General features: G+C 47.1%; 1 protein-coding gene across 1 annotated transcript in view; it reads left to right on the forward strand.

Moving 5' to 3' along the window:
- The first annotated feature begins 4745 nt into the window (after positions 1-4745).
- The window catches only part of arhgap5 (Rho GTPase activating protein 5), a 42155-nt gene continuing 21582 nt past the window's right edge, over positions 4746-25318 (forward strand). The window contains exons 1-3 of the mRNA XM_069152822.1: positions 4746-5059; positions 10316-14299; positions 16259-16412. Coding sequence (XP_069008923.1) covers positions 10565-14299; positions 16259-16412 — 3889 coding nt within the window. The 5' untranslated portion in view covers positions 4746-5059; positions 10316-10564. The remainder of the gene's footprint in view (positions 5060-10315; positions 14300-16258; positions 16413-25318) is intronic.

The following is a 25318-nucleotide window of genomic DNA, read 5'->3' on the forward strand; positions in this document are numbered from 1 at the left end:
CAATTAGACACAAAGTACTGCAGCCCGAAAAACACGGCCTGCAGAGTGAAAGCGCAACACGTAGTGACACATCAGCACCTGTGTTTGGTGGAGGCTGAATTCAGCCCAACCTCACCAGCTGTTACAGATGTGACACAGAGTGCACGACTTGGAAAGTCTTCATTATGAGATCGACGTCAAACGGATGGACGGAGCAAAATAAACTTTGAGACTCTGAGAAAAAAAAACTGAAGCATCAGGATGCGTGCTCAGAAAGGAAGAAATAAAGATGCCCTGTCAGGGTTTTACAAACCAGGAAAAGGTGTGAAACATGAAAGGCTGACGGAAAGTGAAAAATCTGCAGATTGTGTGTGGAGGTGCTGATGGTGCAGCGCCCTACAGCGGGGGTCGCCCGTGGCAGCCGGCGACTCCACCGCAAAACTTCTCAAGTACGGCTCCTCAGCACATTCAACTTTGACACACTACATTTCCCAGCAAACCCTCGCAAATGCATGACATTCTCATGCATATGTGTCAAAAACTGAGCTGAAAACAGTCCAAGCAGGACCAGGGAAATAAAAGCACAGAAAATAAACACAAGAGTGTGCCACATTTGACGGTCAGTGTGTAGCTGTGTGGATCAGTTGTCTCCTTTTTGTTGTTACATCGATTTTAGTTGCTCAAACTAGGAGTTCTATTCTGAAAGGTACATATTTAACTTCAGTATTTAAAAGCATCATGATTGATTTTTAGCCAATTTTCTGCAGATTTTCTTGGTGTTAAAGCCTGTCATGCACTGCTTCCAGGTGGCTTTTGCCCTGAAACCCATTACATGAAGAAGCTCATTGTCATCCTTTGGTACAATCTTCCCTGTGTTTCCACTGTATGTCATGAAAAACACGACACAATATGCCAACTGTTTAACTGTGTCATTGTTATGTGCTGTTTTGTATGCGAGTGAAGAAAGATGTCGGAGACAGATGCCAAACATAAGAAGCTGCACTGTTGTTGACATTCATTATTTTTCACACCCCCTTCAGGAAATTGCAATCTCGCAATCGTAACAGTTTCAATCTGTTTTTTGAGAGCTTGCAAATGTGCAAAATTCCTGCAATTTCTCCGCATTAAAGGTTTCAACAAAAGCTTTGCTGAAGGTTTTTACAGGATGAATTCAGCCTTTTCAAACAAAATATTTCTTTATCAACAACAACAAAAAAAACCTTCTCATTCGCAGTATAAAAACAAAAATGGTAAAACAGGAGTGAGTTAAAGTGTTGAATTACATGAGTTTAAACAGCCTTAAAGTTGCACTTTGTTTTTCTGCATTTTCTGGAGTGGGATGGTGGAGGGGTCATAGGTCAACAGACTTTCCCCCTTTGAGCCTGTAATAATGACCACTAGGGGGCACTTGAGCGTTAAAAAAAAAAAAGAAAAAGAAAATGCACTATATTGTTTTCCTGTTTGATGCTGTTTCATATGACCGCAAGAGGCCACTTAAAAACAAACAGACTGTGACGTTGTTGCAATCAGCTGCCGCACAAACAATCTATGGGGTCTTTTATTTATTTTTTATGAGATCAGTCTCCGTCCTCCAAGCCGGCCTTCCCCCCACCATGTCGATGATTGTTAAGTTCCTGTTGTGCAAAATGGCTGCACGTACAGAAGCCTGTTGTACATCAAAGCTGAGCATGTAAAGAGAATAAATGCATCGCGATTTGAGTGTGCAAAAACAGCCACGGGGGATTCAGCATGACGTCTTGCAGGCCGTGGACACTCAACACAAAACCCTCCCCTCTGCAGCCATCCGATGCACTCTGGGTCCCTCCTGCTCCCACGGGGGGAGGCCCAACAGATTGGTGTCCGTGTTTCTTCTTCTCCTCAGATGGATTTGTGTTCCTTCAGAGAGGAAGTCGCTCTTAAATGCTGACGGTCTGAACCCAAAACCCGTTGGTGTTTGAGATGCCAGTAGAACTTCGTAAGAGCACAATGAATAAACTGTTAAACTACTAAATGCAGGTTGTTATCAGGAACAGATTGTGAATGACCTTAGGAAGGGGAGGGCAGGCGGGGGGTGGGGGGGGTATTTGTCTCAGGAACAAGGACAACTTTCTCCTGATTTCATGTTATTTATGTGTTAGCTAAGAATACATTTCAGCTGGTGTGGTTTCCTGACCCATCCGCACATGGAGCGCGTTCATTCTTATCCGAGGGAGTGTCGTCTTTCTCAGCTCTGAGGCTCATTAACACAACATTGCACTCGAGGGAATCCACTGGAACCAGCAGCCCGTATTGATCCAAAACCCAGAACAACTGAAATATAAATGAAGGGGTTTTCACTGCGGACTTTCTTTTGTGCTCCCACGGCCCACCATTATCTAACAACGTCTGCAGGCTTTTCTTTTCATTACTGTCAATATTTAGACAGCAGCGCGGCACAAATGTTGTTTCCGCTCGTTTAAAAGTGTAGTTTCTGGAAGCGGAGTGACAGAAAAAGAAAAGATACTTTACCAGGAAACCAAAATTGATCAACTGATTGATAAACTGATTACGAGGAAGCAGCTATCTGAACCGGCACTCGCTGTTGAGCAAATTTGCAGGCAACACTATCCATAATTAAACAATTTTCACCGGAAAAAGAAAATCCCTAATGATATCACAGAGAGAGTGAGAGCGAGGGAGAAATTTTAATTTGTATTTAGATGCTTTGGCAACACGGCTCATCTAACATTCATGCCAATAAAGAGGATTATTGAAATGAATCAGAGAAAGAGACACAAAGGCAGAAAGGGAGAAAGAGACGTGTGTTATATATTTATATAAACAGGATGAAAGTCACACAATGAGAGAGACACGTTTGGCTCCTTTCAGATTACATGTGATATATGTGCTGCTTGCGTTTATCGCGCTCCTGCATGTAGGTCACAGACACATTGAGGGTTTGTTTGGTTTCCCCCTCGCTGTCTGTTTCGTCCTCTTAAGCAGATTTTAGTTCATCGTCTAACTTTTCCATGCTGGCGGCGGCGACGTCTTTATCTGCCAGTTTTGTTATTTGTTAAGTCTGATGATACTTTTTTTTTCCTTTTTTTTTAAAGCACTGCAAGCCAAATCACAAATTCCAAAAGTAAGCTGAGAAACAGCAGTTAAAAGTTAAGCAAATGTTTGCATTTGATAATTTGCCCACTTGTACCCATCCATCACGCTCATGAGCAGGCCACCATGGTATCACGGCAAAGCGTGAAATAGACACGCCCGCCCGCTACAGCGAAACGTGAGATAGTCATGCTTCGGGCTGCCTAGCCGTGACAGTTACACATTTTCCTGTTGTGGATGAGAGTGAGACCTACTGCATGCTTTGAGATGTGCGATGTACAGCAAACGTTAACTTTTCGCAGAACACTTGGGGTTTGTGACAAAAAAAACATGGCTGGAGTTAGGAAACCAAAAAACAACTCACAAACAACACGGTCACCTCCTGAATTCGAACCTCATCTTTCTGCACAGCAGTCGGCAATTACCGCCGAAAAATATCCTTTGTACTTGGTCTCAATACCTCTGTTGCGGGAATTTAAGAAGAGTGTCAGTAACAGAAGCGTGGATGTAAGGAGGCGAACAAAAGAGAGAATGATACCACAGTGAAGCTTCGAGTCTGGAGTTGGACACTCGCAGCGATTCGACTCCACCCTGACGGAGGAGAAGCAGCGCTCCATCCTTCAGAAACAAGCTCCACCCTCCGGTTTGATCTTCGTGGAGAAGGATTCAAACTGCAGCAGGATGGATGAGCCTTAAAGCTTTGAAAATCTTGAAGACCAAAGAAAAGTTGTCATGGACTTTCCTCCACAGTCACCTGACCACAACCCCACCGAACATTTATGATGAAGACTGAGGAAGACAAACATTCCTGATGGACTGCCTGCAGCTCGATGCTGCAAAAGGGGGCGAACAAATATGCTTCAACTCAAATTGTTAAACTCACTCATTTGGAGTGAAACATTTTGGATTAAATTAGAATCAAATGCCAAATAGAAACAGCTTCACTTGTGGTCTCGTACTTTTGGACGCTGTATTTTACTTTACTTTATATAAGCCAGTATGGCAAAGAGGACATCTGCGCTACAGGGCCTGATTACAGCTCCAAAATCACCGTGCCAATTTAATTAACACCAAATTAGTCTGGTAAAACATGTAAACTTTAAGTCTTTCAGAAAAATTCATATTGAAAATGACAAAATTTGGAAATCTATTGGGACCGAAAGGTTATTCAAATCTTTAAATCTAAAAGTAACAAAGTGGTCATAGAGATTTTGTGGAGAAAAAAGTTGAATATTTATTTGACATTTAGTGCAGTAGAATACTTAAATACTTAAATGAAGTACAACTATATCTGTTTTTATGTGAAGCACTGCATGTCATTTTCTTGCTGTAAATCACTTTAAACTGCATTTCGTGTATGGGAGATGCTCTACAAATACACTGCATTATTATTATTATTATTATTAATAAATACCTTAAATTTGAACTTATGTAGCTCCAGTAATTGAGTAAATGTACTTAGTTACATTCCACCACAGAGGAATGTGTTTTATGTTTTTTTTTTTTTTAAATTTTTTTTTTACGGCAGTAAGGTGAAGTTGGAGAGAGAGAGAGACAGGTGTGGATCAATAGGGAGAGAGAGAGAGAGAGAGAGAGAAAGAGAGAGAGAGAAAGAGAGAGAGAGAGAAAGGGGGGAGGAGGTCGAGCGACATAGACTCAGAGCGGGGGGAGTGGAGGAGAGAGAGGGAGAGTCGCCATTACCGCCTGGCAGTGCTGCTGAGAGGGAGGGAGAGCGCACCGCACCAACAACACCAAGATACACTAAAACGCTGCCAGCCGGCCGATCGGGGACCTCAGCCGACTGCACCTCCAACCCGACCGGGCTTGGGACTGTGTCGGAGGGCTCCGCTGACCGCAGATTGAGGATCGTAGCACGGAGTTTTGTTGCCTCTTTTTTTTTTTTTTTTTTTTTTTTTTTTTTTTGTTGAATGTGGGAAATGCTCTCTCCTCTTCCCGTGCTATGTGGATCTGGGAGCGACCATGTTAATAGGTGGGTAGGGGAATGTATTCGGACTGGGACTTTTCTGGTCTGTGGAGGGAGGGGAGGGGGAGAGAGAGAAGCGAAAGCTGCCCGCACGATTGCGCCATCCCGAGTTAAAGGAAACCGGGTTGGGGGGGGGGGGGTATGAATCCGGTTGCTTAAATTAGCCCAGGTTGTGATTTTAACCCGATTTCTTCCCACTGTGGGGATCTTGCTAGCATTAGCCACCAGCTAACTAACCCTCTTGGCATGCTAGGCTAACAGTGCTCGGCTAACGTTAGCTAGGATTGGAAAGGTGTTTTTTTTTTTTCCTCTCTCTCTCTCTCTCTGTCTCCAGGAGTGTATGAGGGCCGAGCCCGGGTTTCATCTTCTCTACCCGGGATGAATTAATAAAACACCGTACCGAACTCCTGTCCCCCTCCCACCCCCCCCCCACCCCGTTAGCCACGGAGCACTGACGCATTAAACGTGCTGGTTTTTAATACCACTTTAACTCCTTCTCACTCCCCGGCTGCTGCTGCTGCTGCCGTGCCCCCCTTTTTTCTTTCTTTCTTTCTTTCTTTTTTTTTTTTTTTTTTTTTTTTTTTTTTTTTTTTTTTCTTGGGATAAGTTTGACGTTTTGATGATAATCCGCCCTTTTTCTGTAAGGCTTTATTGCAGTGTTACACGGGAAAAAAAAAAAAAAAAAAAAAAAAAATCAGCTTAAAAATGACCCAAGAAACCAAAAAAAAAACGAGAATTCATCGCTGAGCGAGCGCACGAGCGTCCGACTTCAAAGCGCTCGCGCTGTGTTTGCATTCGTCGGTAATCGAATTGTTCCCGAGTCCGTTTGGAAGTTGCTGGGTGGCCACTTCTTTAATGTCCTGCTAGCGTTAGCTTTGAGGTTTTTTTTTTTTTTTTTTTTTGGTGGGGTGGGGGGGAGAGAGAAAGAGAAGATGGGGGGGGGGGGGGGGGCATATTTTTCCGACATTAAACCTGGGTGTGTATGTGTAAACAATACACACCCTGTACGTCTGGTGAGCAGTTGTTATACTTCGCTCGCCTTTACCTGCTTCTTCTAGTTTTCTTTTACGTGTTACAATTGTGGCAGCAGGTCAGTGGGTTTGTCCTCCTGCTGCTGCCTGCTGCAGCTCTGCATAGTCGAGCTACTGCAGCTCCCTTTGCCCCTTTCCCCCAAACTCTCATTAAAGGGGCAGTCCGGCTTTTAACAACAAGAGCGAGCCATCCCCTCGTGGTGTTTCCTCCCGGACCTCTCGGTGTTACATTGGCTCTAATGCTGAGTTATAGAGATTGTTAAAAGCATCAATTATTAGCGGGACCCATTTGTGTTGGAAAAAAAAAAAAAAATAGCAATTAGTTTCTTGTTGTTTCCACTGAGTAAAAGCTATTATCTCGTTTTAGTGTCCATAAAAAACCGCAAGAGCTCACTGAATGATTTGATAGGACATCACAGCCAGTCTGTTTAGGGCTTTTCTTTCAAATGGGCTGTGTTTGGAGTAAAGCAGAATAAAACTGAACAGAAAATTACACACAACTTGATAACCTGCTTTACATGCAGGACATTGAAAGAATGTTTCAAATTCACATCGTTTTTATTGTCTTTAATGGAATAATAAAGCATCTGTGTGGTAAATGTGGGATTTATGCCAGTTGACTGCAGACAAAAAGATGTTCTGCCTTGATAATTCAAACACTTATTTTTTTTACATCTGACAAACAAAGCGGCCCTGATTAATCAGAATTGATAGATATGGATTGGCACGTCTGAAAAGCTTTCACAGCTGTGTGTGCAGTATTACCTTTAAAAAAAATGCATATTGGTATTGGCATTATGCTAATATGCTGGCAAATAGTCAATACTAGAATCAGCTCCTGCGAACCGCATTAGGACATTGGCAGAGACGGGACCCTGTGAGTGATGACGGGGGTTGATCGAGTCAGCTGGCCTATAAACTTGTTCTTACATCACGGACACCTCGGGAAGGGGAAGTCAGATGAGTGATGCTCGGCTGCAGGTCTGGACCTGACGCTGGAGGAGATTGACATCGTTTTTTAAAAACATTTTTTTTTATTAAATTAACTTGAATTACGCTTTGGAGGTTCTTCGAAAGGAAATAACCTGACAAAAAAGCAGCGGCCCGGTGTGTGTTACATATTTTTGACTGCACGTAATCAATGCTTTCAAAAGCTGTTTGAAGGAGCAATTGCTCAGTGAACAGAAAATTTAACAATATAACCGTCTCGGCTAAGTCAACCCGAATAATTGTTATTGTCTGTTATTGCGCTCTTGAAGCAGGCTGACTGATTATTTCTTGAGCAAACGGGATCCTGGACACATTTTGAGACCAACGCTTTACACGTTTTAATCGTTTCTTTGTTGTATTCTAATGCTTTGCGTCACGAAATAAAAAAAAAAAAAAAAAAAACGGCACTATTCAACCTCACTTGTTTTGCTTTGAACAGTTGAAAGCCTCGAGTCCTGCGAGTCGGGGTCGGTACTCTGCCACGCCCCTGCTGGAGAGGACAAGACGTGTAACGTTTAGGGAGTCGCATTTTTTTCAGGCTGGAAAAATCGACCTCTTTGCATTTTCAGTTTGCGTTTTTCTCATCAGTTTTGATCCATGTCTTCCTGTGGACTTGTCTGTGCCCGAGTTGTAATGAATCAGTGACACCTCGTTTAAAGTCGACGGGACACTCCTCTCTGTTACAACTCCTGCTTTTAGACTCCTCGGGCTGAAAAAAAAAAAAAACAAGTTCGTTTTTACCACAAATTCCAGCCGACGCGGCTTTGAAAGGTTCGCCGTCCCTGGAGGTGTGTTTTGCGCTGCGTTTCGGAGCCTAACAAGCATTTAGTCATCTCTAAAACTAGCTCGCCAAGTGATACCTTAATCCCCCCCCCTGCAGCCTCGCTGTGAGTGGACTAATCATGATGCACGAGGCCACTTTTAGCAGTTAGTGCAGCGCAAGTGTAGTTTTGGCTCTAGTGTCGTCTGTGTGCAATGAGACGACCATCACGGGCCCCATTCAGGTGTGCGTGCGTGTGCGCAGACGATTGGCTTGTACTGCTACCGCGTCCCTCTCTTGATACATGCTAACATCTATTCACATTGACCTCGTGTGTTGACAGCGAAACAGATATAGACTTTGATACTGGATGACAAAAATGCAAAACACATGCTTGGATTTGGTCGACCGATCTTCTCAAACACTTGCGGTTTGGATGGGAATGGGGGGGAGGAATGTCTCCCGTCGTAATAATCGCTCGATTCATCCGAAATGGAAATTAATAGATTTCAGATTTCGTGATGGATGTTTGTTTATTTATTTCTTTCAGTTGGCAAGTAGAGATTTCAAATGTTTTGATGTCGCGGTGTCTCGAGGAACAAAATGGGCTCAAGGACTAAAGGAGCAAACTGAACTGTTTGATAGATCAACAACAGCCTTGTTATCAGTTAGTGAAGCCAGTGGTGGAAAAAAAAACAACATAGTTTTTGCCTTCAAGGTATGAGTACCTTGCTCGTGGGCGTTTTAGTGCCGGCTCTGAGCAGCGCATGTGTGGTGCCTCGCCGGTCCATAAACTCAAGATCGTGCTTTCCACTGGATGCCTGCTGCAGTCAGGTGCGCCACAGGTTTCTCCACAGTAGCTATTGTAGTAGCTAGTGGTTGGGTTCTCAAACCTGACAGACCGGCTGCTCGGTTTCCTCTCTGACATTATTATCTAATGCCCTGGGTGTGTTTGAGGGGCAACGGAGCTCCTGATTGGAGGCTCCAAACTGTAGATCAGGATAGAGTTTTGTGAGAGTAACAAAGCACATTTCTCTCAGTTCACTCTCTAAAGTTCATTTGTTGGCACAAATACGAGAAGGTTTTTTTTTTTTGTGTGTGTGGATGTGATACCTTTTATAAATCCGTATTTATTCAGTCAGATACTTGCCTCCTCCTTGTTTTTAGACTTCAGCTGAACTCACCAAATATTCCATAACCAGGCCCCCTTTCTTCCCCCTACCTACAGGTGACATCATCACCTTGGCCTCTATAAACGGGGAAACCTCATTCCTTCATGCCAGTGGACTGGACTCCTGCTCTGGTGCAGTTTCTCAGGCTCAGCATGCCGCAATTCCAGCTCACGCGGGCAGATTCACTGGCTGATTGCCATCGTTCTGTATAAAAACAACGGCCGAGTTTTCTCTGAGCTTCTCGGTTATCAGCCGCTTGTTGTGCCACGGCAGGGTTCAGGAATTTTTGACTGTGACAATTGTAGATAATACTGCCGAAGAGATTGCGCCGTCAATCAGATGGAGGAATTTTCAGTTTCCACAAATCAGTTACCGCTGAATGTCGCCGTCGTCAGAAACATTTCATTTCACCTGGTTGTTTAATAAGTCGCGAGAAGCCAAACATGTTCATTCCGCAAATGATCGAGACCGCTAATCAGGATTAATAATCATGACCAGCATGTCAGGCAAAATATATTACAGGCAGAGTAATCGGGATTATACGTTTAGCCGTAATTATTTAGCCCTAGGTTGTGCTGACGATGATAACAAAATCTGCGAACTGATTTATTTTCTCTGTCTCATTCTCACAGCAAGGCAAATCATTTCTAGGTCAGTGGCTGTCAAAGGGCTGGAGTTGCGTGCCATTTTTATCCTGCCTCGGCGCAAATTGGTTGAAAGCTCTTCTTTTCCTCTGCAAGGGGAAAAGTGACATTGCCGAGCACGGCCCATGATTGAATTACTCTCCCTTCTCTTATATAAATGTTACCGTCCCTCTTTGTTGTTTGTTCTCGCAGAAGATCGTTTTGATATCGCACTTTTGAAAACAAAATGTTGCTTTTTCACTTTTGAAAATGCAGGAGGCTTTTGTGTCACATTTTAACATTGTTAACCTACTGTTTTGATAGGTGTTGGAGATCGGCATATTTTGGAACGGATACTTGAAAGGCCGGTTCTAAAACCTTGGGAAATTTTTATCATGTACGAGGGATTACTTTGTCCTGCACGCGTGTGATAATGCGTACTTTTATCCAATGTTCTGATAACTCTATGTAATGCCAGATTAACATGTCTAATTTTTTTTTTTTTTTTTATTTTTTTTTTTTATTTTTTTATCACTACGCCGCATGTGGTTATGCCGTGGAACAAAAGGCTAATTTTATTAATGTTTGTGATAAGGAAATTCTCCGAGGACAAATCAGTGTGAATATGCAGTGTTTGTTTGTTTTGCCTTTATCTTTTCCCTAATTGTGAATTCTGTATCTTGCAGGCAGGTGATAACAGGAGAAGCCGGCTGCTCTATCCCAGCTTAAAGAAGACCCAGGATAGAAACCGAGAGAGACTAAGAGAGGAGGGGGGTGGGGGGGCATTCACTGGAACCAAAGGAAGATGAGAATGAAAGTGCCTCTGTACCACTGACGAGCAGAACTGGAATGATATCGTGACCTTTTTTTTTTTTTTTTTTTTTTTTTTTTTTTTCCTTGAAAGTGACCAAGTTAGCGATGAGTGGGGGGATATAATGGCCAAGAATAAGGATGCGCGCCCCCCAACATTCGCCGTCAGTGTGGTTGGCCTCTCGGGGACGGAGAAAGAAAAGGGAAACTGCGGTGTGGGCAAGTCCTGCCTGTGCAACCGCTACGTGCGCCCCGACGCCGACAACTACTACACGGAGCACACCTCGGTGCTCAGCACAATAGACTTCGGCGGGCGCGTGGTCAACAATGACCACTTCCTGTACTGGGGGGAGGTGTCCCACCGAGGGGACGAGGGGCTGGACTGTAAAATCCAAATCATCGAGCAGACGGAATTCATCGACGACCAGACGTTCCTCCCGCATCGGAGTACGAACCTGCAGCCGTACACCAAGCGGGCCGCGGCGACCAAGCTGCAGTCGGCGGAGAAGCTGATGTACATCTGCACGGACCAGCTGGGCCTCGAGCAAGACTTCGACCAGAAGCAGATGCCCGACGGGAAGCTGAACATCGACGGATTCATGCTCTGCATTGACGTCAGCAAGGGCTGCAACAGGAGGTTTGATGACCAAATGAAGTTCGTCAACAGCCTGTACTCTCAGATCGTCAAGTCGAAGAAGCCTATAGTCGTCGCCGCCACAAAGTGTGACGAGTGCGTGGACCAGCACCTGAGGGACCTGCAGGGTTTTGTCGCCAGCAAGAAGAACCTGATGCTAATCGAGACGTCGGCGCGCTCTAACGTCAACAGCGAGCTCTGCTTCAACGCCCTCATCCAGCAGCTGGATAAAACAAGAGGGAAGCCAAAAACTGTGCCATACCTGGAGGCCTACAAAGTCCAACGACAGCTCGTTGCCTCCGTAACGGATCGATTTGAGAAGCTGATCGTACACTCGCTGCGAGATTATCACACCACATGGAAAGCGGTTGTGAATAATCTGAAGGGCCAACCCGACTTCGACGAGTTCATCACCCTGGAGGGCTCCAGGAAGGCACGCAACATGTTCACAAAGTACATCGCACAACTGAAGCAGGAGCACATCAAGCGGAGGCGGGAAGAGTACCTGACAACACTGCCAAAAACCCTTAACAACCTCCTCAATAACCTGGAGGAGGTCGAACACCTCTCATGGCCTGAGGCGCAGAGCGTGATCCGCAACCGCCACGATTTCCAGTACTGGTTTGTGGTGCTGGAAAATACGCCGTGGGACGAGACCGACCACGTCGACAACAGCGACCGCAGGATACCCTTCGACCTCCTGGAGACGCCGGACGGTGAGAGAATCTACCATAACCACGTCCAGCACCTGCTGTCGGAGAAGAGGCGGGGGGAGATGAAAGAGAGGTTCAAGAAGACGCTGGAGAGGGTTCACTTTATCAGCGCTGGGCAGCCCTGGGAGGAAGTCATGTGCTTCGTCATGGAGGACGAGGCCTACAAGTACATCACAGAATCAGATAGGAGGGATGTTTACTGTAGACACCAGCAGGAAATAGTTGAAAGGGCCAAAGAGGACTTTCAGGAAATGCTTTTTGAGCACGCCGAGCTCTTCTACGACCTGGACTTGAATGCAACGCCCAGCTGCGACAAGATGACTGAAATTCACAGCGTGCTGAACGAGGAGCCCAGATATAGAGCGCTGCAGAAACTTGCCCCAGATAGAGAGTCGCTCCTCCTCAAACACATTGGCTTTGTTTACCATCCCACTAAGGAGACATGCCTGAGCGGGCAGAACTGTGTGGATCTGAAAGTGGAGCAGGTTTTAGCGAACAGGCTGGTGCAGCTCGACCACGGACGCTCTAATCTATATTACAACAGTGCCAACATCGATAAGATCAACCTCTGCCTCCTGGGGAAGGAGGGACTCTCGCAGGAGCTGGCCAATGAGATCCGAGCACAGTCCACAGACGACGAGTACACCCTAGATGGTAAAATTTACGAACTGGAGCTCCTCCCTGTGGACGTCAACTCCACGCTGCTCTTCAGCCACACGTGGGTCGCCACGTTCAAGCCGCACGGCTGCTTCTGCGTGTTCAACTCCATTGAGTCGCTGAACTGCATCGGCGACTGCATAGGCAGGATCAGGGCGGAGATCGCGCAGAGCCGACGAGACAGATTTGCTCAGCCGCTGCCTTTCATTCTCATCCTGGCGAATCAGAGAGACAGTGTTTGCAAAAACATACCTATCCTGAGGCACCAGGGCCAACAGCTGGCAAACAAGTTGCAGTGCACCTTCGTCGACATCCCTTCCGGGGCCTTCCCGCGGAAATTCACCGAGTTCCAAATTAAACAGGGGCTCCGAGCCGTGCTGGAGGGGCTGAAGCACAACTTTGATGTCTTGGCCCCGCTGCCCTGTATCAAAGACATGTCGGAGACGGACCTCAGGATAGTAATGTGCGCCATGTGCTGGGATCCTTTCAGCGTTGACCTCATCCTCTCGCCTTTCCTCGACTCGCACTGCTGCAGCGCCGGGCAGCCGGGTCAGAGCAACACGCTGATACTGGACAAGATCATCGGAGACAGCAGGAGGAGGATCCAGGTCACCGTCCTCTCCTACCACACCTCCATCGGTGTCCGCAAAGACGAGCTGGTGCACGGCTACATCCTGGTCTACTCCGCCAAGCGCAAGGCGTCCATGGCGACCCTGCGGGCGTTCCTGGCCGAAGTCCAGGACGTGATCCCTGTCCAGATGGTGGCGATCACGGACAGCCAGGCGGACTTCTTCGAGAACGACGCCATCAAGGAGTTGATGACGGAGGGGGAGCACATCGCCACGGAGATCGCCGCCAAGTTCACGGCGCTCTACTCACTGTCGCAGTACCATCGGCAGACGGAGGTTTTTACGCCCTTCTTCAACGAGGTGCTGGAGAAGAAGCCGAACATCGAGAGCGCCTTCCTGTTCGACACGTCGTCGCGCGAGTGCACCACGGGAGCCAGCGAAGACGTCTTCCCCACCTCGCCCCACAGCCACTCCCCGGCCTACAACACCTACTACCCAGAATCCGACGACGACAACGAGGCCCCGCCACCTTACAGTCCAATAGGCGACGACGTTCAGCTTCTCCCGACGCCCAGCGAGCGAGCCAAGTACCGGATCGACCTGGAGGGGAACGAGTATCCGGTCCACAGCACGCCCGTCGGAGACCACGAGCGCAATCATAAAGTGCCTCCGCCCGTCCGGCCCAAACCGGCGCTCCCCAAGCCGAATGTCAAAAAGCTGGACCCCAACTTGCTCAAAACCATCGAGGCCGGCATGCGAAGCAACCGCAGGATGCCGCGGGGCCCGGCGTCCCACGCCGAGGACGTGGAGGCGTCGGACAACTATGCAGACCCTGTGGACACCCTGCTCCGGTCCAGGGGCTTCCACACCGACGACATATACGCTGTGCCCGACGACGCACACAGCCGCCTGGTCAAAATACGGAACTCCTTCGGCGGGCTCCACGGTCTCCACGGAGGAGGAGAGGAAGAGAACGGATTCGATCGGAAGCTGCAGGCCGGGAGACGGCCGTCGAAGTACAAGCATCGCTCTAAAATCCTGTTCAGTAAGACGAAGGCGTACCAAAGACGGTTCCACTCGGACAGCGACGGCGAGGAGTCCGGCCCCGCCACGCAGAAAAAGAAAAAGGGAAGAGCCCACCGGGGCAGCGAGGAGGACCCGCTGCTCTCCCCCGCCGACCCCTGGAAGGGCGGGATCGATAATCCCGCCATCACGTCCGACCCCGAGCAGGAGGACAAGAAGATGAAGAAGAAGAAGACGCCCAAGACGCCGAAGGAGCCGAAGAAGGTGAGTCGAGTCCGTCGCGATTGGCCGAGCTTTGCATTGACATCATCGTCGTCCGTTTGACTTTATCCAGACTTTTTGCCTTTTAGCGAGCAGGATGCTGTGAAAGCGATTTACAGAACAACGAAGGCGAGATAAAAAAAGTTAAAAAAAGAAAAGAAAAGCGAGACAGCAACGGCATTATAGTCTCCAAGATACAGAGTCAGAGCTGTTTTGTTTTTTTGTGACTGAAAGAGAGCTACAGTGCATTGAATTCAGGGCGAGAGAATGAAAGAGTGCACGTGTGAATAAGAGCAGAAGAGATTGTGTGCAGTAGTGTGCGAGCAGATGTGTGTGGGCGTGAGATACGAGCCGGTTTCGCGTTTGAATAGGCCCGAGACTCATATTGAAAACAGACTAATTTGATAATTGATTGATCGGTCCCGTTGCCGAAATAGTTTATGGGCCTGTGGACCTCGCGCACCCCAGACAAGCAATAAAAACGCTTGATAAGAGACACACGATTACACACAGTAGGTCTCCGTCTGACACTCCCGTGCACAGCCGCAGATATATAAACAAGTGCATTTCACTCAAGCCGCCATTAGACAAACACCGTGTGTGCAAATCTAACCGCCACTTTTGTGTAGTCAAATACGGCTGAAAGAGACATGCGTCCAACAGCTGCGTTTAAACCGCAGGTGAAAGCGTACATTAGTATGCGGTGCACGTACACACCCACACAGAAGTGAATATCGAATACATTTCTTATGGAGACATTTGTAGGAGACTGCAAAAAAAAAAAAATATATATATATATATATGGGAAAAAAAAAAAAAAATGGTTTACCTCCATTTTCAAAGTCGGCGTTAGCTGCTCAAAATGGATACTCGATATTTTCTCTCAGCCACGTTTGACAAAGTCGATTTCATATTTCTTGTTTCTTATTTTGCAACTATTCAGCTGCGACGTCTGCGTCTGATTAATAGGGATGTCATCACTTGAGCAATATTATGAATACGCACAAGAGACCGGCCTGTTGACTTTCATTCGGCGAGCGCGGAAAAAAAATAATCACGGCACAACAGTTTGTCGGCTTCCTGCAGCGCCCGAGTACAAACGCACAACCGGACTTTTGACGGATCCACATGCGAGCGAGTGAGCGCTGGCGCGGATCAAATAAGGGTGTGCAAATCGGTGGAGAAACGAGCCGCCGGCTCTACATGGGCGTCATGAATGCGGGGCATTGTTGGAACATTCAAACTGTCTTTGATAATCAGAGAGGAGAGCGAAAGGAGAACCGGGAGGTACAAAATGGAAGGTGTTTAGTCGCTGTCCCGGCCAATTAGAGAGCAGCCCCGAACCGCTGTAGGCATGACAACACTTTGAAGAGCAGAGGAGTGTGGGAAATCAAAGCTAGCTCGGCACCTCGTTACTCGTCCCAGCTTCAGTCTTGAATAACGTTTTTGTCTGTTGTTATCCTCTGTCTCTCCCCGCCCCTCCACCCTCCCCTCTCTCTCTCTCTCTCTCTCTCTCTCTCTTCATCCCACTAACTTTCTTTCTGATCTATTCCCCGATTGCCCTCTTCATCCTCCTCCTCCTCTTCTCCCTCTGATATGCTCTGCCTCCTCCTCACCCTCTCTCCTCCTCTATCTCTGCTCTCCCTCGTGTCTTTTCATAATTCCCTCTCCTTTCGTCTTCTCTTTATATCATCCCTTCTTTTTTCTTTTTGTTATCCGCTTCTTCTTTCTCCATCACTCTATTTTTGTTTCTTTCCTCTTCTCCCGTCCCGCAAACCCGGTTTCAACTCACCGTTTCCCGTTTTCATTCGTTGCTACTTCCTCCTCTCCTGCTCTCCTGTACTTTCTTCCCCTTTTCACTCCCTCCTTCTCCTTTCACATCTCATCTTCCTTTCTTCTTCTTCTTCTTCTTCTTCTTCTTCTTCTTCTTCTTCTTCTTCTTCTTCCTCCTCCTCCCTGCAGCCGAAATCCTCCAAGCCCCCTAAGCCTCTGTACCCACCCACCCGGAGAACCTGGGAGAGCAACTACTTTGGCGTTCCCCTGCACAGCCTGGTGACCCCCGATCGGCCCATCCCGCTCTTCATCGACAAATGCGTCGACTACATCGAGCGCACAGGTGAGTCGTGCATTTTCACCACTTTATCGCTCTCCTTTGTTGCTTCCGTATCAATTCTGTCTCACTCACATCTGGCCTGGACGTTCTGGGTGGAACCGCGCTGCTTCTTGCGAAGTGAAACCGGGTCTGTTTTTGTCTCCCCCCCCCCCTCTGTGCGCTCATTCTAAAATGAGTAATTGAACAAGAGGGAGGAAGGGACGAAGGAACGGGACGTGAATCCTAAATCAGATCCGATATCTCCTGCCGAACACGTTTTGTCTGTTCTGTCAGCCAGGCTGCCAGTCAATGCAAGTCACTTCCAATTCAATGGGCTTCGTTGGCATTTTGATGCGTTGCCAACGGCACCGCAGGATTTGATCACAAAATAAGATGGTTGAAGATTACCGAGATCAAAACGCTGATTAGCGGAGAGATTCACACGAGTACGTGCTGTCCATTAATCCGCCGCTCGCGTGCAAGAAAGGAGACGAGAGAACGAGATGGCACCAGCAAGAACACGCAAGGAAGGTGGCAGATGTGAAAATGTTGATGAGCGGCTGGTGATTGCTGTATCGCGTTTGGGTTATTCAACTTGCGTTGTAGCTTAAAATCCAGGTGAAAAAACAATCGATGCTGAAAAACAATCGCCACGTTAAAAAAAAAAGTCAAATATTTGCTGGTCCCAGCTGCTTTAACGAGGTTTTGCTGCTTTGGTTAAATAAGCTATTTAAAAAAAAAAAAAGGGAAATTTGTGATGGCATTTTTTTGTGTGTTTTTGACATCATAGAGACAAAGGTTTTAGGACGTTGCAGGGAAAGGTCGCCCCCCCCCCCCCCCCCCCCCTCCCCAACCAAAACGTTCACGGCATCAATGTGCACTTATTGGCGGCTCCAAATTCTCCACTCTCTTGCTTTATTAATATGTTTGTCATCTCGACAAAAATGCAAGTAACCCGCTGTCTTCGTTCACGTTTTAAGACGCTCCAAGTTATATATAAAAAAACCAAAAAAACTGGAATGCTCTCGGTTAAAACAACAGCGCGGGGAGGCGTTGCTGTGGAGGCGTTGCTGTGGAGGCGTTGCGCCGTCTGTCAGGTTGCTTTGGTGTAAAGCAGTCTCTGCCATTAGTCGGCTTCAAGGTCAGATGTCGCTCTGTTCCTCACTCCAGCTGGGAAAAGGTGATTTTCAAGAGATTTTGAAAAACTCTTGAACACAACGTGAGTGCTCGAAGAAACAATTACACGAAGCTTCACTTTGATTCCCTTGACGGCGATATGTTGAAAATGTATCGCAAATAAAGCGTCATCCCCGTCAGGTCTTTTAAAAGCGTCCGATCAGATTCAGACTCTCGCAGGACTCGAGCTGGATAAGATAAAGGTCTGATACAAGGCGGCCTGTCTGGACACGTGTAGCCCCAACTGGTGACGCCGGCAGCAGTGCATGCTGGGTATGTGCCTGGCTTCCAGCCCAGCTGTCGTAAAGTGGGCCTCTCCCAGAGTTTGAGAAATTCCTCAGTGAAGTCACAGATAGATATTCGTACGCCGCGCGGTGGACACGTCAACTCAAAAAGGTGTTTATTTTCCGCGGGGATGACACGGATGAGATTTAAGCCCTCCGCCCTGGCAGATATTAAAGCCTTGCAGATAGACTTTCCCTCTGCTTACAAAAAAACAAAAAAACAAAAAACACGTTCATCGAGCCAGACTTCCCTCCTTACGCGAATAAATATTTTAACGACGTTCAATATTTTATGACTTTGTTGCATAATGTATTTACACTCGGTCCAGCACTCTTTTCCATGTTTAGCTCTTCGAACGAGCTCGAGGAAGTGAAAGAGTCTCTTGCAGGATGACCTCAAAGTAAACTTCTCCCCAGTCGCATTTAAAAAAAACAAAAAAACAAAAAACAAATATCCAGACATGTCGTGATTCCTGTCATTTGTTTGTGAACTACGTGTTACAGCAGCATTCAGTTGAACTATTTGTGAATCGAAAGCCACCGAATGAATGTGGAAACCCCTCAGCTGTCGAGATTACCCCTCCCTCTTCACTCCAGCGAGCGGAGTGAGGGGTGGGTGGGTGGGGTGGGGGTGGGGGGTTTCCATATGTGCGGCAAAATGCACAGCGTGTGCATCGGGAGGAGGTATTTCCCTGCGTTCCTTCCCAGTATTCACAGCCGGCGTTCGGTCTTTATTTTGAAGGTGGCGTTTTGTATCCGAGCTCCTTTCGTTCCGGAGCTGTTGATTCCTGTCCTGAAAATCCCTTCCGAATATGTTTTGATATTCAACTGGATCTACATGAGCCCATTAGTGGCTGCCAACCACATTTAGGATTAATCCCAGTGCTGCGGGTGTGTGTGGGGGCGGGGGGTGTATGTGTGCGTGTGTGTGCGCGGACGCCTGCCAGCTGACAGCGGTGTATCTGAGATTTCATGACCGGTGCCGTGAAACCCTCTTAAGTCCAGACGGTCTGTTTGGGTGGATTTAACAGCTTTTCCCCTCCCTCTTCTTTTTCTGGAATATCGTTTCCCACCGCACACGTACTCTCTCTCACGCACGCACGCACGCACGCACGCACACACACACACCGAGAACATCTTTGTGCTTTTTAAAGCCGGCTGTTGTGTGAGGTGTTTCATATCCAGACAATTTAAGAGCTTTTGCGACTCGATGGAACCTATCGGGTTGTTTCCTTGTCCGGGGAGCTCATGTGGGGGTTTAGGGATTTGTTCTATACAGCCTGTGCGGCTCATGAGACGTCTTCAGGTTAAATCTGTCTGTCTTGTCTGAGATGTTTTCCGTTTACAGCTGAGAGGGTGGAGTCCTCGTGAGAACGATTGTGGGTGCCGATAGCTCAGCGGTTAGAAAAAGCCCTCCTTCAGTGGAAAACATGACTTCGAAGCCCCTCGTCCGCAGCGATCCTCCCGGCTTAGCGTCTGCTCGAGTAAGATGGTGTGTTTCTGCCAGCTCCAGAGCTGCTGCTCTGTCTGACCTCTGACCTCTGGGCATTGGAGGAGGAAAAGAGACTCTCCCGATGGGAATCGTGACAAAACGCGACTATCATATTGTGTTATTGTTGGCTTTCCACCAGACACTCGTCACATCGCCGGGAGTAAAAGTCTGAATGTTGCAGCGCTCCTCCCCTTCACGGTGGCCCGGTTTGAGTCGTTTGGAAAAATACTCACAGGAAGGGTTTTTCTCTTTCTCCTCGACGGAGTCAATGAAAATTTAGGACCCAGTATTAAACCACAAGTGTTGACAGTACCGAAAGCTAAACCTGGACGTCGGAACGGATTAATCACCGTGTTTACGTTTTCCTTTGATCAGATGATTTCCTGCTTTAAATTGAAATCTTTCCATCTTTAGACTCCTTAATTGTGTTTTGGCAATATTGAACAATGGACAGCGGCTGATTAATTAAACCGATGAAGACTGATTAATCAAATCAAATAAGAACAAATAGAGCTTCTGACAGGTTTTTTTTTTTTTTTTCCAACGTGAAAAATGATTCAAATCGTTCTCGGTGAATCTTTTCGCTCGGTAGACTCGCGTATTCGAACGACCTCTGCAGAGAAAACTATTCACAGTAATAATGAAGCTCGGTTGCGGCCCCCTTCGCGGTCAGTGTTTTTTTTGTTGTTTTTTTGTCATTTCTTTCGGTGGTAAATTTGAGGGAGGCCAGACTGCTGCTTGGTTCAGTTTTAACCACATGTAATAAGCTGGCAGGCGCGAAGCACGGAGGCAGGGAGGTGATGATAGCTGTTTGTGGTGCCTGCGGTTTCAGACCAGAAAGTGTGAGTGGAAAAAAAAAAAGCTGTGACTTTACGTGTGTGTGTGTGTGTGTGTGTGTGTGTGTGTGTGTGTGTGTGTGTGTGTATATATATATATATATGTGTGTGTGTGTGTGTGAGCGACAGAGCGAGGCTGTGAAAGTGACTGTGATGTGAAAGTACGACCCCATTTTTTTTTTCTCTCGGCGTCATGCGGTTCGTCCACGCGCTCCCTCCTCCGACCTGCTGCACATAATGCAGATCCTGCCCGGAACTCGAAACCGAAACGGCGTCGGCCCTGCGCGCTCTTTTCCCCGGGAACCGGCTAATTAAGCGCGTCCGTGGCAAACTCGGCGAAGAGATAAAACGCCGACATTAAATAAGGATGATGTTTGCTCTGCAGTCGCTGCCTCGGCGTTCCTGTTAGCAGAGACGCGCTTGTTATCGTCCTTTTTTTTTTTTTTTTTGGAGTCGCTCCTTTCTAATAACAATAATAATACAACAGGGAGACTTCCCAAGGTCCCGACAAAAACCCACGAAGGTTTATAGATTTAAGTAAAACAAACCGAAAGCCTTCGAGGCTTCTGAAGACAAAACGCGTGGCCTTGAAAACCCTCCTGCACATGAAAGCTCGGCGGGCCCTATCAGCGCGCCCCAGCGTCGCGTCGGCGGGCGGGGGACAAAAAAAGGAGGCTTTTCGCCGGATCCTTCGGCTCGTCGCTTACAATGTGCTCTTTTGTCTCGCCCCTCAAAGTGACAGTTCTGCTTTGAATTTCGCCAAACAAGACCTAGAAAAAAAAAAAGCAAAAAAAAAAAGCACCCGGGTCCCCCGACGCCCCGTCTCGCGAAAGCTCGGGGAGTTTTTGAGTTTGTACGCGGGGAATCCTTTTTCGAGCCGTTTCTCGCAGGAACGAGTGAACCCGGGCGGCTCGCTGTCTGATTCCGCTTTCGGCTCACAAGCTTTGAGGATATTTTTATCCGCCGGTTGCTGGTTTTCGATATCGAGGACACAAAGCGAGCGCCTCCTCGAACGTCCTCGCGGAGGCGTCTGAAGCGAGAGCGCGACGCGGTGAAACCGCACAAACTCGTGACAACGCGAGGTCGTTTCTTCCGCCGTCGTCAAGGTCAAATTTGATCAGTTTAGTTTCGGCGGGGAACATCCCAGAGTCGGATACGATCGTGTTTGACGGCTATACGGCAAAGCCAGATTATTATTATTTTTTTTTTTGGGACTCGCGGTTTGATTGCCGCCCAAAAGGCAGCGTCAGATCGGGAAGCAATGAAGAGCAAAACGCTGCGGACGATCGCGTCAGATCAGAAAGCAGCTGAAAGTGTCGAGTGTCCAAATTGAACGACCGCTTGGCTGCCAAATTAAACTGGAAACACTTTCTCTCTGCGCAAACCACAAAGTCTCGAGCTTTTCTGATTCGTCTTCGTGCGGCAAGACTTGATTCCCCAATCCTCCATTTGTCGAAGCACCTACATTTCCGAGCATTTTCCAAGGGAACCCCGCTGAGCGTGCGCGGCGAGAATGACTGCAGAAAATCGGGCTTTTCAGACGGCCGCCGCTTCACCCGACAGCGCGGGGGTGAAGCGCAAATCTCTGCTCTGTATTTTCAGCGCTAAGCGCTCGCCGTTATCCAGCAGCGGGCGCGGTTCAAGTTCAACCCCCCCCCCGCTCGCTTTTGCGATAGCGAGGAGGTGAAGGGTCGGAGCCGCAGGGAGCCGAGGGCACACCTGAGAGAGGTGCCGCGGAGAAGAGAAAAATGAAAGCCGAAGGGGAAGGTAAAAGATGGATTCCCCCCCCCCCCTTTTTTTTCTTTTTCTTAAAGAAGAAATAGGTACTTGGGTACTTCTTCAAAATGTCCAGCCCACGCACTCCAGCAAAGGAAACGTGAACTCTCGCAGACATTTGTTTTGAAAAAGCGACTGCCTCGGCGAAGGAGGCGCAAGAGCGTTAGATGTCCTCCACCCCCCCCCCCCCCCCCCCCCCAACACCCCACCCCCCACGGCGAAGTGTCTCGGGTGGCTACAGGAGACGTGCCCGCTCACAAACAAAAAAAACAAAAACGTCACGCCGTCCAACCGCCGCCCAAGAGGGAGACAGCTAATCTGTTTTGTCCTCGAGAGGAGTTCCAGTCTAAAGTTTTCAAGGGGACGTTTCAGCGTCCTGCCCGACAAAGCTGACGAGGTTCAAATGAAGAAAGAAAATACTCGTTATCTTCATTTATTGCCGTTAAAAACCGAAGAATAAAGATGGCTCCGACCATTTAAGCCTCCCGTTTAAACAGCCGTCCGAAGAACATTTTATTAATTTACGATACAGGAGGGAATAATTAGGCTTAAGGGCTCACCTGATGCAAATTCTTCATATTTTCAGCGGACGGTAGTTAAGTAACCAGATCACTGCACAAGCCAGCTTTTTTTTTTTTTTTTTTTTAAATACATTTTGTTTCTCTTTGTTCTCTTTGTCTTTATGGTAAAATTATTCAAAAATAGGTAAAAAAAATAAAAAAATAAAAAGGTTTGCCGAGAGGCGTAAATGAGGCGCTGGCTCGCTTATTGTCTTCTTCCAAAATGCTCTTTGTTCGCCCCAAATTGCTGACACGGTGGTATTTTAAAATGGCTAAAACACACACGCTGCAGGCTGCAGACTGCACCAGTTCAAGCTGCATATATTTGAATCTGGTATCTGTGAAACTCCTCCCCTAAAATCCCACATTTGTTGAAGTCAAATTCTGCCTCTCGGTGAAACCCAACATCTGGGCCTGAAGCCAAAGCACCAACAGCACAATAGGGTGTTGTCTTGCCTTTTCTTTTTTTTTCTTTGTTGTTGTCAGGTCCGCTGACATAAAAGCCCTCCGAAAAAAACCCCCCCAACATCATCAGTTTGGCCTCGAAAAACACAGCCCTGTGACAAAACTTGGGTCTCTGAGAAGAAGCGGCGTCTTTTGAGATGACGAGCACACGGCGAGGACACGCAGCTCTCTGCTGCCGAACTCGATTAGAGAAGTTTTATTAAATGTTTCCCGCTCCCCGGAGACATGAAATGGTTTTTGGCACGAAGGCTTGGGAGGATGGAGAGAGAGAGAGGGAGGGAGGGAGAGGCAGAGCTATGATTAAATGGATTTTTGATGTTGATACATTTGGAAGTCCCATTGGTTGTTATCTTCCTCTGCACTTAGTATAATGTGAGGAGGGACGGATGGAGGAGAGGCGTTTCTGTGTTCCGCTCCTCAGATGAACTCCGGTCGGCTATTTGACTGAATAAAGACTGAAACTGCTCGCGGAAGAATTCCACTTTTTAGGATTTGAAAATCTTTTTTCTGACGCAATTTCATTATATAACTGACCCAATGACATTCCCCGTTCTTCTGGTTTTGAAAACTACAGCTGCACCGGAGGGAAACATTCGGGGATCGTCGACGGCAAAGTGTTATTTTACTCCAACCGCTGACAAAATGACAGATTTGAACTGAATGGTTCAATTCATTTCACATCTGGTGATCAATGTAGTTAGAAACGACGACAGCTTGAATTCCCAACAATTTTCACTTTAGATAACATGTTGCTCAAACAAAGTAGCAACAGATTGAGATGCTTTGAGACTTTGTACAGGATGGATGGCAAAACAAAGGCACAAAATACCAAAAGAAAACCCCCCCCACTTTTTTTTTTTTTTTAATTAAAAGAACAGATGTACCAAAAAAAAAAAAAAGGTCCAATAAAGTTTTTGAAAATGTAAATAAAAGAGTTATGCCACATCTCGTTTTTTATGCTTATTTCCTGTATAATGGAAGGTGAAAAGTCATTGTTATCCTCTTAATGTGAATATTCTTCATTATATACCTTTTGAAAAAAAGAATTTTCCCTTCAGTTTTCATGGTCAATGATCATAACAGAGGGTTCCTGTCAGTCCGCGCATCAAACTTCTCGTGTCGGTGGTCCTCGGTCCAGTGGCTTTTTTTTTTTTGCCGAGCTGGTGTAGATCTAGAAAAAAGGGAAACCCCGGCGGATCGGGTTATAACTTCCACTCTGAGCTCTGCTGGAGAATTATTCAGCAGCCGTGTCAACCAGCCTTCATACAAAGCTGATTATTGGCTATTTTCAGCCTGCTTTGAAGTCAGATCTTCTCTCCTGACTTTGTAGAGGAATGGAGGGATTTTCACTGGAGTGAAATAGATCTTATAAAAAAAATAATAATAATTCATAGATTTTTTTTTTTGGAGTGCCTCTTTTGACTATGAGAGGATGTAGTCATTCAGAAGACCCAGAGGTCGGACAGAGAGAGTTCAGAACGATATAAGAGGCTACAGAAACGCAACTGACAGGAGATGAGAAATAATTTTAATACGCTGTCTTCTTCTAGCCTCTTCCCGTCCGTCACTCTCTCCGCTTCTTTCTATTATATCTGTGCCTGCAGCTCTCTGTACTGGAGCGGAGCGGAGTATAACAGTGAGAGTCCGAGCTGAAAATTGATTGGCGTCTGGCTTGCCTCCCATTCTGTACACTGCGCTGCAATTCTCTCTCTCTCTCTCTCTCTCTCTCTCTCTCTCTCTCTCTCTCTCTCTGTGTGTGTGTGTGTTGTGATCGTGTGTGTGTGTGTGTGTGTGTGTGTGTGTGTGTGTGTGTGTGTGTGTGTGTGTGTGTGTGTGTGTGTGTGTGTGTGTGTGTGTTGTTGTTGTTGTTGTTGTTGTCGTTGTCGTCCGGCTGACAGCCGGGCTGACGTCATGTCCAATGGAAACACGCCGACTGTTCATTGGTCGGAGCGGCCGGCGCTCCCGGCGGCCCGGTGAGACCGGTCCGTCCGTCCGACACGTGGCCCTCCGACGCTTCTGTCTGTCTGGGAGGAGAAATGACTTTCATTAGTCGGAACTGCAAATGAGTTTCAGAGGGAAAAGACGGTTTTGAGGCTGCGCAAGTTTGCCGATTGGTTTTATTGTTCCAGCTCAAATGTAGACGTCCACGACAGGCGTGCGTTTGTCAATGTTATTTATTTATTTAATTTTTCATCAATCTTTGAAACTTTTTTTCATCTGACTCTGATCTGATTGGAACCGGATGATACTAGGTCCCGCCCACTGATTTAGAAGAAACCTGCCTGCCCTACCGGCCTGTCAATCAAACAGTTAGTTGCGCACCAAAATGAAAAAAAAAATT

The sequence above is a fragment of the Embiotoca jacksoni genome, unplaced genomic scaffold (assembly GCF_022577435.1).
Source record: "Embiotoca jacksoni isolate LCO1_2020_lvr unplaced genomic scaffold, fEmbJac1.0.p SCAF_18, whole genome shotgun sequence".
NCBI classification, from domain to species: domain Eukaryota; kingdom Metazoa; phylum Chordata; class Actinopteri; family Embiotocidae; genus Embiotoca; species Embiotoca jacksoni.